This window comes from Pteronotus mesoamericanus, unplaced genomic scaffold, assembly GCF_021234165.1.
Source record: "Pteronotus mesoamericanus isolate MK-2021 breed Mesoamerican mustached bat unplaced genomic scaffold, CSHL_Meso_final contig_105, whole genome shotgun sequence".
Classification (NCBI taxonomy): domain Eukaryota; kingdom Metazoa; phylum Chordata; class Mammalia; order Chiroptera; family Mormoopidae; genus Pteronotus; species Pteronotus mesoamericanus.
Window position 1 is genome coordinate 13,694,536 of NW_026555006.1, and position 15,646 is coordinate 13,710,181.

Sequence of the window (15,646 nt, forward strand, 5' to 3'; positions counted from 1 at the left end):
CTGGCACTCAGTCCACTGAGCCACACCAGCCAGGGCACACAGACTTACACTTAATCCTTACAAAGATAATAGAAAAAAATATAGGGGGTTAATATTGTTACACATTAGTGAGTAACACCTAGTTGACCTGTCATATATACCATGACTTTAAACTTCCAGTTCAAAATAGTCTGTTTTCTATGAGAATCTTTTCCTGTTATTAAATGTCAAAAAGCCTTAGAAACACCAGAACTCTGAGTGGGAGAGAGGCCCAGTCTGGTTACAGCCGTCACTGTCCTGGAGATGCAGGCTCCTCCTTGCTGTGGCAGGAACCAGCGGAAGAGTCATTTCCACTTGGGAAAATTATCAGTTGTGTAGGTCAGCCTATTCCAGGAGCTTTTACACTCATTATCTCACACCTGTTACAGAAGAGAGGTACTATTATTGCTCTTGTACAAGCAGGATAACTAAGACTCAAGCTGATTAACTCACTTGCCCAAAGTGAAAGAACTAGTAATTAAGAGAGACAAAATGTGAAACCTAGGCCTTTTCAACTCTAGATAAAGCCCTTGCACTTGCCGACCCCATGATAACTTTTTCACAGAACAAATGATACTGGGGAGAGGGAGTAGGAGGCCCAGCAAACAACTAAATGTTGTTTAGGTCACTTTGGGCTCAGCAATAACCAAAGGCATCACCCTGGCCTGCGACAAATCTTTAAGAGGCCTGTGTAACAGTTGCAAGCCTCTATGATAGAGTCTCATTCCTGCCACAGATATGTGGAATTTGGGAAGAGAAAAAATAATCCTCCATCCTCCATGGTCATAGAGACAAATGTAAAATACGAGGCCTGTCCAGAATGTATCCAGCCATTAATATGACAAATAGAGACATTTATTGAAGAAGATACAAGAAACATTGTACATAGGACAATGATGCCTCAGTCCCCTTCAAAAGCAGGCACCTTGGGACCTCACACAGTTGCCATCAGCTGCCCCACTGTATTTTCCTGAATCTCATCGATGGTCTGAAATCTCTTCCCTTTCAAAGGTGATTTTAGTTTTGGAAAAAGCCAGAAGTCACAGGATGCCAATCTGGGCTGTAGGGGGGCTGAGTCACTAGGGTGATTTGATGTTTCGCCAAAAAACCTTGCAGGAGACGTGATGCCTGAGCAGGCGTGTTGTGGTGATAAAGCTGCCAATCACCAGTTGCCCATAGCTTCAGCCTTCTGAATCATCCAAGTAGTTTCCATGGAGGAATGTTCAAGCTTAACACAAAATTTGGTACAGGTTTTTTGTTACACTCGCTCAGTCATTTTGAATGTGATGGTCACACAGTACACATGCTCACTCAACGGCGTCTACCGTCCCCACTGACTAGTACAGTGAAGTCATCATTGTTCATGCCTATACATTCCAGTCCACTCTCCTTGGCTGCCAGGTTACATTGATGTTACAAACACTATTCTCATTATATTAAAAAATGGCTGGAATTTTTCTGGACAGGTCTCGTTGTATACAGAGATTGATTTCCCCAAAGACTTGGTGAAGTGAACATTCTGGATCATTTCTGAAGTGTGCCTTGCAAAATCTCCCAGTGTCAAGATTTTTCCAACACAAGGCTTACAATTTAGCTTTAAACATCACACAAGCAATCTGAACCAGACTGGAAGTGGGAATGGCTCAAGCAGATTTGACTGGGTTGAGGGGAGAAAGGAAACAGAAAAAACAAACGCAAACTTTTTTTTCTTACTCTCCTAAGAGATTTGGCTCCAATCAGATTTGAGTTATTCAGTTGTTTGTTTTGGTTCTTATTGAGTGCCTTTCCTGGAAAAAGCACAAAGGACTTTGTAGACCTTAAAGAAAATTCCTCACTGTAAACAGCCAATCTCTGAAAGTGCTTTGAGAGGTCACTGATGCATAAATATTACATGTACCTATAAAACCTAAAAGGAAGGGACACACATCAGAATGAAAGAGAAAAACGTCCTGAAAACAAACACCCTACCAGAGTAAAATCAGGATACTTGGAGGCTGGGATGCAAACGGAATGAAGGGTGGAAGCTGGCCTAATTCTTACTTCTCCTTGGCCAATTCAAAAGTCAGAGACTCCAGGATTCTTATTTATCCAAATGAAAGTGCCGGTCAGGGTTTCCAAGGGTGTCCAACCTTTGGCAACTCTGGGTCACACTGGAAAAAGAAGAGCTGTCTTGGGCCACGCATTAAATATAAAAACACTAACAAAAACAAAAACATCTCATAATGTTTTAAGTAAATTTGCGATTTTGTGTTGGGCCACATTCATAGCCATCCTGGGCTGCATGCAGCCCCGCAGGCTGTGGGTTGGACACCCCTTTTTAAACTACCTGTTTCCATCCCCCTCCTCTTGCTGAGCTGCTGAAATTCACCCAAGTGTTTGGGATAAGAAGAGGCTCCTCTGGGAGAGTGGAAGTCCACACCCTGCAGAAGGGACAGACAACAGGCCCCTGCAGACCAGTCGGCTGACCGGACCTGGCCTGAGTCCCCAGAGAGGTGGATGGTCAAAACTTTTGATAAGTTTCCTTCTGACCGTTGGGAAAAGGAAACCAGTGGACCAACCAGAAAGGCATCTTTACTCTGAGCCTTGAGCCGTCGGGACATGAAGATGCTCCCCCTGGCTCTATCTCTGACTGACCTGTGGCCTCGAGAGGCCTCTCTGAGGTCAGCGGCCTCAGGTGTTCAGAGAAAGGAGTGGGCTGTGTTCACGGAAAGTACTGTTTATTTTCCTTTCATTCTGTTCAGCAAGAGATTTTAAGCCATTCAGTGGGATTAGATCATCTCCTATCTTTTCCATCTTTAAAATCCTCTGGTGAGTACTCTAGTGATGTTTGAGCTAAGAAGGCATTGTGGATTTTACAATCAAGGTGCTTTTTAAAAAGAACTATGGAAAATGAACCATTTCTGAGAAGCGTATAAACCCTAACTTCCCTTCTCCTTGGGTCTTTTCTCTCCCTGAACACTACCAACTGTCACGTGTCTGAAAAACAGAGCGGCCGTTTATCGTGCTTTGGAAAGGGGGAAAAGCTGTGGGACATTCTCCCCCGAGAGTTAGAAAGGGAACAGAGCCTCCCCCTCAAGCAGAGCGTGGGTCCTATTCTGGCTTCCCTCTCTGATGCACCCATGCGGGATTTAGGCACACAGAGGTTAAGGGGTGCAGGATTTGAGAATGAGGGGCGAGGAAGAATAGGGCTGAGGAGAAGCTGGGAGAGGGCTACAGCCAAAGCCTTAATCAAACTCCTGTGGGTCAGACTCCTGCAGCTCCTGGCTGATGTAAGGAACATTTGCGTGGGGAAGCCGCATTTGCCTACCTTTCTGAAGCTGGTAGTGTCTACCGCCATACCACCCTGAACGCACCCGATCTCATCTGAAGCTGGTAGCTATACTTTAGTTTTCAACTCAACCGTGCCTCTAGCCAGCTTCTCTGTTTCTTCACTTCCAGGAAATTCATCTCTCCCTTTCTTTTCCAGCCAAAGCAGTTGTTGAATGTACTGACACTTGATTATATTCTCCGGGTCTGTCCATTTTGCTAGCAATATGTTTCCATCTAAAAAGCCTATTGCGCCACTGGCCAGTGTGTCTCGGTTGGTTGGAGTGTCATCCCATAAACAAAAGGTTGCCGGTTCAATTCCAGGCCTAAGGCACGTACCTAGGTTGCAGTTCAATCCACTGTCCAGGCACATGCAGGAGGCAGCCAATCAATATTTCTTTCTCACATTGATGTTTCTCCTTTTCCCTCCCTCTCTCTCTAAAAGCAAAGAAAAAATGTCTTGGGTGAAGATGAAAAATAAAATAAAATAAAAAGTCTATTGTGATCCACTACCCCTTTGAAACCTCTGACCTTACCCAAGGTCACCACGCTTGGCACTAAAACATCCTCAATAACTTTTCCACTTACTCCCTTAAAGCCATTGTCCCCCTGGGCGTCTGAGCTCATCATTCTCTTGACATGGACCTCCCTGGAATCTCCAGTGATGTAATTTCATCCAATGACCTTTTCCAAGTCTTCATCCTCTTTAATTTCTCTGGAGCATTTGATATCCTTAACCACCATCTTGAAATACTTTCTCTCTTGGCTTTCCTCCTATCTCCTCCTGTTTCCTTCCCTAGTTCTTCCTTCAGTTCCCTAAATGGGAGCATCCTCTAGTGTCTGCCAGTCTTCTTTTCCTTCTTCTCTCTCTCACACTCATTTCATCTCTGGCAGCCCTTCCGCTCCCGCTTAGTATAATGATTCTGGAAGGACTAATCTCAAAGTCTAACATTCTTTTTCCCAGCACCCAGGAGTCCATACTCCCTGAACCTAACTTTCCTTTCCAGCCACATTTTTTTAAGTCTCTTTCTGGTAAGTAGTATGTTATCCTTCAAAGAACAAGGATGTAGAGGCAGAGAGATATGATTACAAATATTGGCTCCGTTGTTTACTGGCCGTGGGATCTTAAGCAAATTCTCTGAACATTTTTTTCTCACCTATAAAGCAAGAATAAAAATAGCACTTAAAAGAGATGTTTTTAATTTTCTTACTGAAATATAACTGACCTACATTATATTAGTTTCAGGTGTACAATATTGTGACTCAGTATTTGTTTGTATTGTGATATAACCACCACAAGTCCAGTTAACATTTGTCACCATACACAGTTACAAAATTTTATTTTCTTGTGATGAGAACTCTTAAGGCTTACTCTCATAGCCTCTTTGAAATATACAGTATTATTAATGATAGTCTCCATGCTACGCATTACGTCCCCTAGACTGATTTATTTTATAATTGGAAGTTTCTACCTTTTAACTCCCTTCACCCGTTTTACCCACTCTCTACTACACCCCCACCTCTGGCAACCACCCATCGCTCCCTAAAGAGAGATTTTTGGCGCTTCAAAAGAGTGTGTCTGGCACCTCCCAAGTACTCAGCAGCTAGCAGTTACTATTATTTTTTGTTACGGTGATAATATGAACAACCACAAACTTTTAAATCAACTACCAAATCCTGTGCACGGGATAGTGTGTGTGGAAGGGAAGCTGTGGGAGCCGGCAGCCTGCAGCATTAAGTAGGGTGAGGACAGAGGGAAGGGGGGGTCACACAAGGTATTACTTGTGCCTATCCAATTAGCATAAACCCACTGCCCACACCCTGTTCACCCTGGATACAAATCCGCAGGGCGGAGGTGGCCTGGTGATGGGGGTGGGAAGGCTGTCCAGACAGAGTTTCTACAGACTATAAACCTGTCTGTAGAAACTTTACTTCTAGGGAGAATGAGTATTGCAAAGGCATATAGTGTAAATAGGTCTTACGAATAAGCTAAAATACTTCACATGCATTATCTCAACAGAATCTCTATAATAACCCTGTGAAGTAGGTATTAATTTGAGCCTGATATTGGGAGTGAGAAAACTGAGGCTTGAGATTAAGAGTCTGTCCAAAGTCACAGAGCTAGTAAGTGACAGAGCCAAAACGCGACCTGGGTCTGCCCAGGTCCAGAGTGCAACTGCTTCTTCCCCGTTTTCTTCTGTGGCTTTAATTTTCAGGCAGGCTGAAACACACAGTCCTGTGTAATGAGTGCATGGTGGCTCAGACTGACATTAAAATTACTGGCATCTGTTCTGCCTATTTCCAGGCAGAGTAGAACCTCTCCCGTTGACATTATAAAGTAACTCCACCACAGAATCAACCCTGGTCACCACCAAACATTCAAACTAACTATTAGAAAGTTATGTTACAGAGAAAAGAGCTGTTTCTGATGTTAAATCACTTCCAGAGGAGTGCCGCTGAACTCTGAGTAAATGTGGTGAATGATTGGTTGAAACTCCCTCTAGAATTTGATTGCATAAGCCAAAAGGCACTTAGTTCGGCTGCAGTCTTTGAAAATGTCCATAACCTCCTAAAATAAAATGGTTGTGGCCTTTAAGCTTTTAAAATGTAATCATTTCCATTTATGAGTGGAGTCAATTGTTTCACAATTCTAACACTGTTTATCTAAGAACCAGTAAAATGCACAAGAAAGGAAAATAGCCTTTGGAGTCAAACAGATTCCTGTCAACAAGCAAGTCCAGATACTAAAAAATCTCAATTTCATAAGCTCTCTAAGGCTCTTGTGTCCAATTCAGGGAAAGGCTGCTGTTGAAAATTTTGTTCACTTATCGTAGTCAACTAATCGGGACAACCGATGATCAAACAGAGTAAGGTCTAAGAGCCTCGGGGACCAGAGAGCAATTATATATAGACGTTCTACTTGTATACCAGTGGGCTTCATGCTTTGAAAGCTGTGGACCCTGCTGAAGATTGAATGAAAGCTGCTCATTTTTTTCCAGAAAAAAATGCTCCAACTTTGGAGTCAGACAAGCTGGATTTGAACCTTGGCATCACCATTTACCAATGGTGCTTTTTGAGACAAGCTCCTTAACCGCGGAATGTCGTGTTCTCTTGATCAGTAAAATGGAGAAATCATAGCATGAGTCTCACAGGGTTGCGATGAGGGTTAAATGAATGGAGGCAGGAAGCACCTACAGGGCAGATGAGGGACTGTAGAGTAGTCATTCAGAAGAGACTCTGGAATCTGAATTTACAACGTGCTAACTGTGGGATCACTTAGCGGCTCTCATGCTCGGGTTCTCCATCTGTGAAGCCGGGATACCAGCCACAGTGACCAATTTTATAGGGTTGTTGTGAGGACACAATGCGTTAATATATATAAAGTATTTATGGCATAACGCATAAACACTCCAAAAAATCGTAGCCATTATTATGATCTCAGTGTCTGGCACATGGCAGGTAGTGGATACATGCTATCTAGTATTAAGCTCAGATGGCAAGCAGCTAGGATAGGGGTTGTGTCTTCTTTTTTCATGGTTCTTGCCCGGCTCATATACTATTCTGTATGGATACTCTTTGGTATATAGTATTTATAGTATCAGTTGACTGATGCAACCAACTGTTAAAATATATCCCACACAATTGGCTGCACATGAGAATAGAATAAACTGATGACATGGCCCAAGCTATAGAGTGACTTATACTTCAATGAATCTTGCTAAGACAGTAGCCATGCAGAATATAAATAACAGTCAGTGAATCTTACATTTTTCTCTAGCCGGCATTTCCAAAGCTTCTTCTGAAGCAGAGTATTAATTTCTCTGCGTTGTGTAAGTCAGAATTGCCCAACCAGGTTCTTGAGACACACTGTGGTCATTCATCATGCAAGGAGCAGGCGCCCAGATCACTAAGCAATCGTCTGATCCAGAAGGCATATTCATGTATTTCTGTGGTTCTCAAAGTGAAGACCGCATTCCAAGGTCATCCTCATCCCTGGGAACTGGTCAGAAATGCAGACTCTTCGACCTAAGGAATCAGAGCCTCAGGGAGTAGGGCCTTGCACCGTGTGTTTTAACAAGCCCTTCTGGGGGTTTCAGTACCTGCTCTGATGTAGAGTGTGTTGGTCAGTGCTTAAGATTCAGAGAGCACGGCAGCCCCCAGACAGTACCCATCCCAAAGAAAACTGTGCTTCCAAAGAGACAAAGGGCCTGTTAATGTCCTCCCAGCACCCAAAGTATCCCTGTAATTTCAGTAGGGCCAGAATCCGTTTCATTATGCCTCTGATGGGGCTGAGGACAAATGCCACTGCGTGGAGCCTGCTCTTCTACAGATATTGGTGTCCAGCCAGAGTCGGCAAATGCGTAGCAAACGTTTTGTTAGAGGGCAGCAGTCCTGTATTCAGGCGTAGGGAAGGAACCAGTAGGGACTCCGGGGGAAGGGGGCCAGTAGGAACCAGTAGGGACTCCGGGGGAAGGGGGCGGGTCAACTGCATAAATATGAACTTCAGGGTTTTTTACCCCCTGCTATTGGAGCCACCTTCCTGTCCTGAGGCATGTAGCTCAGCTTTTATCTGTGTGTCTACCTCAAGTTGGACCCAAAAGTAGAGCATTCATACTCTATTCAGATTAGAGGCCCGAAGTCCAGAGGGGATCCACGCTGCACACAAATGTCGGTGGCCATCACGCAATCCTCACCTCGTTTCCTGCGGTAATCACTTACGTGAAGTAAGCAGGAAATGGGAGGTTAGTAGTAGGCTAGGTCACCCAGAGGAGTCATTTCAAATCTATTAGCACCTAAGGTGTAACTTCCCAAAGGTGGAAAGAGACCCAGTCACCGAGTCTGGCCTCCTTATCCATCTGCCACCTACATAATTAGAATTTTGTTAAAATCCTACCCAGAGTTCATCACTTTCCTATCTAAAGTTAACATTATCTAAAAGGGTCACATGCCCGCATTTCGTTTTCATCACTCAGGTGAAAGAAGTCACCAACATGAGCCTGGCCTCTCTGTCAGCAGTTTAGACAGCGCTGTAATCGTCCCATCTGACTCTTAGCTGAATGGTTGACATCGAAAATGTTCTCCCTACAGTTGCTCTTCAGAAATTTCTTTGGGAAGAAGCACAATCAGAGTATAGAGTAGTAATGTATCAACTTCTACATCAACTTTGATTCCCCCCACCCGCACCCCACATTATATAATTTTTAAAACTATACTGGGGCAGATGTGTGTTTACTTTGAGAAGTAAAAATGTTAACATTTAAACTGAAAGCCTGTTTCAGTTTTAAGGTACTTAATTGCCTTACAGCATATAATAAACCGAGCCCATCTTGTCATTCAACTAATGGAGGGAGTGATAAAGAGATAGGAGCCCAGGACCCTATTCATTCCAGTTTTCCTTTGTACTGAGTTTACTTTGGCACTGTGCCTCATGTGTATTTTACACTTCTTTACATTTCGTACATCCCTGTATGACAAATACTTGTCAAACAGAAACTAAACAGATTTATAACCCCTTAACTTGAAATGAGCCAAAATTGAACTGCCAAAACTTTATGACTTCATTTTCTTTCATAGTTTTCCACTACATTGGTTCAAACAGACAAACCCCACTTGAGGTCAAGCAGAGGTCATTTCACTTTCATTACTAAAATATAATTTACAATATGCCAGACCTAAACAAGTTTAGCCTAAAGGGTTTGTATAATGTAAACCATCTGTTCCTCAACAATACAGCTAATTTCCTGCCATTACCGTACAGTCTACTGACTGCTTCTTTAAGGGTTTTTATGATTTTTTAACTAGTTCAGGATTTATGTAAAATTTGAAAATGAGTCTGTAGTTAAGACTCATTTGTACCAAGTAACTTGAGCATTTTAAAAATGCAAATCACTGTGTAAATTGTTCCCCTGAAACCAAGCTCTGAGCAGTTTTTTCTGGGTATTTCTATGCCGGCTGCTGCACAGGTGTTCGGAGGAAAGATTTTAGCTGCTTTTCGTGCTTCTTTCTGAAGCAAACCCCCAAATTTGGCTATGACTAGGTCTGGCGAACTCCTCCTCCTTTTTTTATAGGCTGGAGAAGATCTGAGACTCTGCTAGATGGCCCACCGGGTAGTATTGGTGAGATAGGACAAGACGCACCTTGGATTGAAATGTACGACTCTTTCATGTGTCTGAACAGGGAGGAAGAACAACTACAATTCCACTGAGTGACCACGCAGCGAAGGCTGACCTCCCAGTCCCGCAAGGTGTCAGGGCCCAGACGGAGCCTTCCGAAACACTGCAAGGCGCACTGGGATGACTGGGCGGCCGGCTTCTCTGAGACAGAACAACGTGGCCCAGGGAAGCAGGCCTTGCCCGTGCAAAGCACAGCTCTTTTGGCTCTGCTGAAAATTCTTGATGCTTTTTCTTTTTAATTTAAAAAATATGTTTGTTGATTTTTTTTTTTTTTTTTTTTTTTTTTGAGAGAGAGAAAAACATCGGTGTGAGAGAGAAATTTCAATTGGTTGCCTCCTATACACTCCCCAGCTAGGGATTGAACTGCATCCTTTTGGCATATGGGACTATAGTGCTCCGACCAACCGAGCCACACTGACTAGGGCAAATTCTCGATGCTTTGTAAAGCCTCTTTCTTCATCTGTAAAATGGCAAGAGTCAAAGTTCTTCTTCCAAAGTCAAATACAAAAGAACTGATTTGCTTACCTCGGTGTAGGAGACTGCAGCCAGGCTTCTCAGCCGGGAAGGCCCGGGGGCCGCGCGCCAGGCTAGTGCCATGGTCCTACCCAGCCCTCTTCTTTTTCAGCCCCAGAGGTCTGGCCGGCTTGCCTCCTCGTCCCGTCTGCCACCATCCACCCTTCCACGTGGGCTCCCGTCCCTCTACTTCATCCTCATCTCCCACCCTTAGGCTCTAAGAATGAAGAAAATTATTTCCTAAATAATTTTTTTTAAAAACTAATAACTCTAAGAGACCAGAGAAAGATGAACAAGAGGAAACTTAGCCTATGTTTAAAAAACATAGAGGGAATTATAGAAGACTGTCTAGAACTCCTTAGACTATAAATGTATCTAAATCATTTGCATTTACTCCACTTCCTAGAGTACTTCCCTATTAAGGAAAATAAGATTGATTTAAAGAGTATGTAATAGGTGGAAATTGCTTTCATACATTGTTGCATCTAATCTGTAATGCCACTATGGAAGCTAAATATTATATTTTTTTCAGGGCTATGGAAATAAGTGTTCAGAGAAGTTAAGAAATTCTCCCAAGATCAGCCAGCTCATATATAGGACCAATCCCACAGGGTTGTTGTATTAAATGAGTTAGTATTTGTCCAGTGCTTAGAACAACATACACACACAGTCCATGCTAAAAAAGTATTAACTATTAATAGAAAGCAACAGGTCCAGGATGCAAATTCAGATTTGTATGAGTCCAAACTCGCTTGGATTGAATTACATCACGCTGTCAATGGGTTAATTGCAGCAAGGGCAGGAGAAGGGGAGTGATAATTCCTCATTATATCAGTCTAATATTCCTTGGGTTTAGTTCCTAATTCCCATTTTCCCTCAAAAGAAGCACATTACTCAGTCCTTTGCCCTTCTCTACCCCCTAAAGCCAGGGGACCCTGTTTAGATCAAAGAGTAAGTAACAACTTCTATGCCTTTCAAGGGACCTTCATAAATTGAGTTCACTTACATCATGAGGAAAAGTTCTGATGGAAATCCTAATTTTAATGTCATGCAGGAAGATTTCACCTTGGCTTACTCTTGCCACAAGAGCAAAATTATCTGACTGCTACAAAAGAAAAAAGTAGGGTTGGTTCAGGAGGTTACTTTTCCTGTCACTCACATGCTGTTTCCCCAAAGGATCTCTATAGCACCCACAAGAATCCAACCTCCATACGCAAAAGGAAAAGTCATGAATGGACCCGTGATGCAGAAGAAATTTCCCAGTCCAATCAGATAGAAAGATTGGTCATATGTTTTTTAATTATTTACTTTTTTGAATGGGTAATATATTTATTTGCCTGGTTCAAAAAGTTAAAAGAGTATAAAAGCATGAAGTAAAACATCTTCCACTTCTGTCCCCCATCCCTACTTCTCACCTCTGTACCCCCCAATAACCACTGCTGTCTCCTGAGCATCCTTTCAGAGTTTCTTCATGCACATGCAAAGAAATATGAATATATTCTTTTTCTTTTCTTTCACACAAAGGCAGAACACAGCATTACCTGTTCTTTTAAAAAGATTTTATTTATTTATTTATTTTTAGGGAGGGGAAGGGAGGGAGAAAGAGAGGGAAACATCAATGTGTGGTTGCCTCTCAAGCACCCTCTGCTCAGGACCTGGCCTGCAACCCAGGTATGGGCCCTGCCTCGGAATCGAACCAGTGACCATTTGGTTCACAGGCTGGTGCTCAATCCACTGAGCCACACCAGCCAGGGCATGTTTTTTGTTTGTGCTTTTTAAACTTAGCAATAGGATTTTGGAGACCTTTCAATATCAGTACATAGAAAGAGTACTCATTTGTTCTCATATAAAGTTATAGTTACTAGTTCCACCATAATTAATCTGATGTCTCCTCTAGGTAAACATTTGAATTATTTCTAATCTTTTTATATTACAAGCAATACTGTAATGAATCATATGGATCAATCAGCTTTAATTTACTGAATGTTTCAGGCAATGCATTAGCATTACTTTCAGTAGAAGTAACTTTCCTATAAGACATTTTCAAATATAAACCTCATAAACTCTGCTCGAATGAATACATGAGCCCTATTTATAATAATGTTACTTGCAGAGAAGAATTAATGTTCCAAAATCCTCGATTCCACTTTGTCCTTTTAACTGGGTATTTTGCTGCAAGTTTATTTACACTCATAATTAGGTTAGTGGGCATTTATGCCCTGGAAAATATCAACCTAGAACAGAGCTGATCATCAGGAATTCTAAATTAGTTGAATTTGGATTAGAGGTTTTTTTTTTTTTTTTTACTTAATTTTCTAAACTGTTGTTTTAAACTCTGTGTGGAGAACTCTGCATTCCATACGGATTTCCAGCATTGTCAGCGTCAATGGAGAGCCTCAGAACAGTATTCTTTTTCTAAAAAATAAGGATTTAAAGTGCAGGGAGTATTTTAAAAATCAGTTTATGTACAAATGCATTGTTTTTATGACTTTTTTCCCTAACAAATTAGACTAAATGTCAGGCTAGATTTGCGGTGAATTTCAGAAAATAGGAAAAACACATAACATTACAGACATTTACTGCCAAGATCAAATGTGACGATTTAATACTTTTATTGTGAGATACATGCTTTCCCCTGTCTTTTTTAAGGTCAGTCAGTAAACAGCCCACTTGCAAAGCTGTAGGAATATCATTGGGTATGAAGGGAAATACAAGAAGTTGAAATCTGATTAAGACAAAATATGTTCATAAAAAGATAGCAACAGCAGGGTCATAACAGTAAAAGTTAAATAGCCTTTACCGTGTGCCAGACATAATGCTGAGTACTTTACAAATGCTAACATATTAAAAGTTCACAAGAATCCTAAGCTAAGTACACAAGCTAAGTACAATTATATCAAGTATCACCATTCCATTGTATAGACAAAGGAACTGAGGCATGAGGTGGTTAAATACTGTACCCAGGGTCACATGGCTGGCAAGTGGAAAACACAGGATTAGAAATCTGACTGCCTGGCTGTAGAGGTCATGCGTGTCCCCTGCCACCACTCTGCCTCTTGCATGTAGTGGCATTCAGACTGTAAAGTCACAAGGACTCCAGAGGAGGCAAAGACCATAGTGGTCAGGGAGAGCTTCAGAGGAAGCAAGAATTTGATAAGGAGAAAGGAGCACAATCCAAACCTCCCCACCTCTGCTGTGCGCACCTCAGAAGGACAGTCTTTCCTTTTGGTTCCTCTGGCTTTTCGTGCAATAAATATCCTAAGAATAGGAGAGCATTGCAGGAACAAAGGCATTAGGCAAGAATGTGCATGATGTTTGGGGTGGGCAGTGAGGATACTTATTGAACTGGAGTGATGCTCTTACATAGAGGAGTAGCAAGGGTAGGCAGGTGAGGACTGGTCACAAACACGCCAAGTGCCAGGCTAAGAATTAAGGCTGTATCATCTGCAGCAGTGCTTTTCACACGCTAATGATCACCAAGCTCACCTGGGGTTTATTAAATGCACATTCTCATTTAATAGGTCTGAGGGGGCCCACGCATCCTCATTTGTAGTGAGCTTCCAGTGATGCTGATGCTGCTGGTCCCAAGACCACACTTGGAGTAGCAAGACTCTAGGCAACAGCAGGAAACCATTGTTGGAGCAAGGGTATAGATGGGGGGATCAGGAGTAGCGGACAGAAAGTTGCCTATGGCACCTCCCCTAAGTTGCAGCCAACTATTTAAAACATGTAGACCTACAATATTTTAGTCTAATTTATAGGAACTTTCTATTTTCCACCTCCTCCTTCCAGATGGCCAAGCAAGTAAGTGCCTTAAGAATGTTTTAAATCACATTTTCTTTTCTTTCCTACAGAGCAAAGCTAAGGAGCTGCCACTCTCTGCTGTACGCTTTATGGAAGAACTGGGTGAATGTGCCTTTGGAAAGATCTACAAGGGCCATCTCTATCTCCCAGGCATGGACCATGCTCAGCTGGTTGCTATAAAGACCTTAAAAGACTATAACAACCCCCAGCAATGGACAGAATTTCAACAGGAGGCCTCCCTGATGGCTGAACTCCACCACCCCAACATTGTCTGCCTTCTAGGTGCTGTCACTCAGGAACAACCTGTGTGTATGCTTTTTGAGTATATGAACCAGGGGGATCTCCATGAGTTCCTCATCATGCGATCCCCGCATTCGGATGTTGGCTGTAGCAGTGATGAAGACGGGACTGTAAAATCCAGCCTGGATCATGGAGATTTTCTGCACATTGCAATTCAGATTGCAGCTGGCATGGAATACCTGTCCAGTCATTTCTTTGTCCATAAGGACCTTGCAGCTCGCAATATTTTAATTGGAGAGCAACTTCACGTAAAGATTTCAGACCTTGGGCTTTCCAGAGAAATATACTCCGCTGATTACTACAGGGTGCAGAGCAAGTCTTTGCTGCCCATTCGCTGGATGCCCCCCGAAGCCATCATGTATGGCAAATTCTCCTCTGATTCAGATATCTGGTCGTTCGGGGTTGTCTTGTGGGAGATTTTCAGTTTTGGACTCCAGCCATATTACGGATTTAGTAACCAGGAAGTGATCGAAATGGTGAGAAAACGACAGCTGTTACCGTGCTCCGAAGACTGCCCACCCAGAATGTACAGCCTCATGACAGAATGCTGGAATGAGATTCCTTCTAGGAGACCGAGATTTAAAGATATTCACGTCCGCCTTCGGTCCTGGGAGGGACTCTCGAGTCACACCAGCTCTACTACTCCTTCGGGAGGAAATGCCACCACGCAGACCACCTCCCTGAGTGCCAGCCCAGTGAGCAATCTCAGTAACCCCAGATATCCCAATTTTATGTTCCCCAGCCAGGGTATTACACCACAGGGCCAGATTGCTGGTTTCATTGGCCCGCCGATACCTCAGAACCAGAGATTCATCCCCATCAATGGCTACCCAATACCTCCTGGCTACGCAGCGTTTCCAGCTGCCCACTATCAGCCACCAGGTCCTCCCAGAGTGATTCAGCATTGCCCACCTCCCAAGAGTCGGTCCCCGAGCAGTGCCAGTGGGTCGACTAGCACTGGCCATGTGACCAGCTTGCCCTCATCAGGATCCAATCAGGAAGCAAATATTCCTTTACTACCACACATGTCAATTCCAAATCATCCCGGTGGAATGGGCATCACCGTTTTTGGCAACAAATCTCAAAAACCCTACAAAATAGACTCAAAGCAACCGTCTTTGCTAGGAGACTCCAATATTCATGGACACACCGAATCTATGATTTCTGCAGAATTATAAAATGCACAACTTTTGTAAATGTGGTACACAGAAAAATCTAGAAAGCCGTAGAAAAGATTTATATTCAAATGTTTCCATTAAAGTACGGTTCTCATTTAGCAGATACTGCCACAGGTATCTTCTGTGAAGTTTAACTGTGTCTTACCAAGCAGGGCAGACACCAGCCAGAAAGAAACGTTGTGGGATTAAGGCCTCACAGGGTGTATGCCATGCCATTGGGATCGGTACAACTGGTTTCAAGTACCGAAACCTACAAACCAGTGAAGAGGAAACGATCCTTGTGGTCAAGCATCAAACCAAAAAGGAAAGTCAAATGGTGCTTTGGGTATTTCACTTTGAGTCACCATGACTGGT

The 15,646-nt window shown here is 42.9% G+C and overlaps 1 protein-coding gene across 1 annotated transcript in view; it reads left to right on the plus strand.

The window, feature by feature from the left end:
• The window catches only part of ROR1 (receptor tyrosine kinase like orphan receptor 1), a 372,181-nt gene extending 356,535 nt beyond the window's left edge, over positions 1-15,646 (plus strand). The window contains exon 9 of the mRNA XM_054572162.1: positions 13,865-15,646. Coding sequence (XP_054428137.1) covers positions 13,865-15,292 — 1,428 coding nt within the window. The 3' untranslated portion in view covers positions 15,293-15,646. The remainder of the gene's footprint in view (positions 1-13,864) is intronic.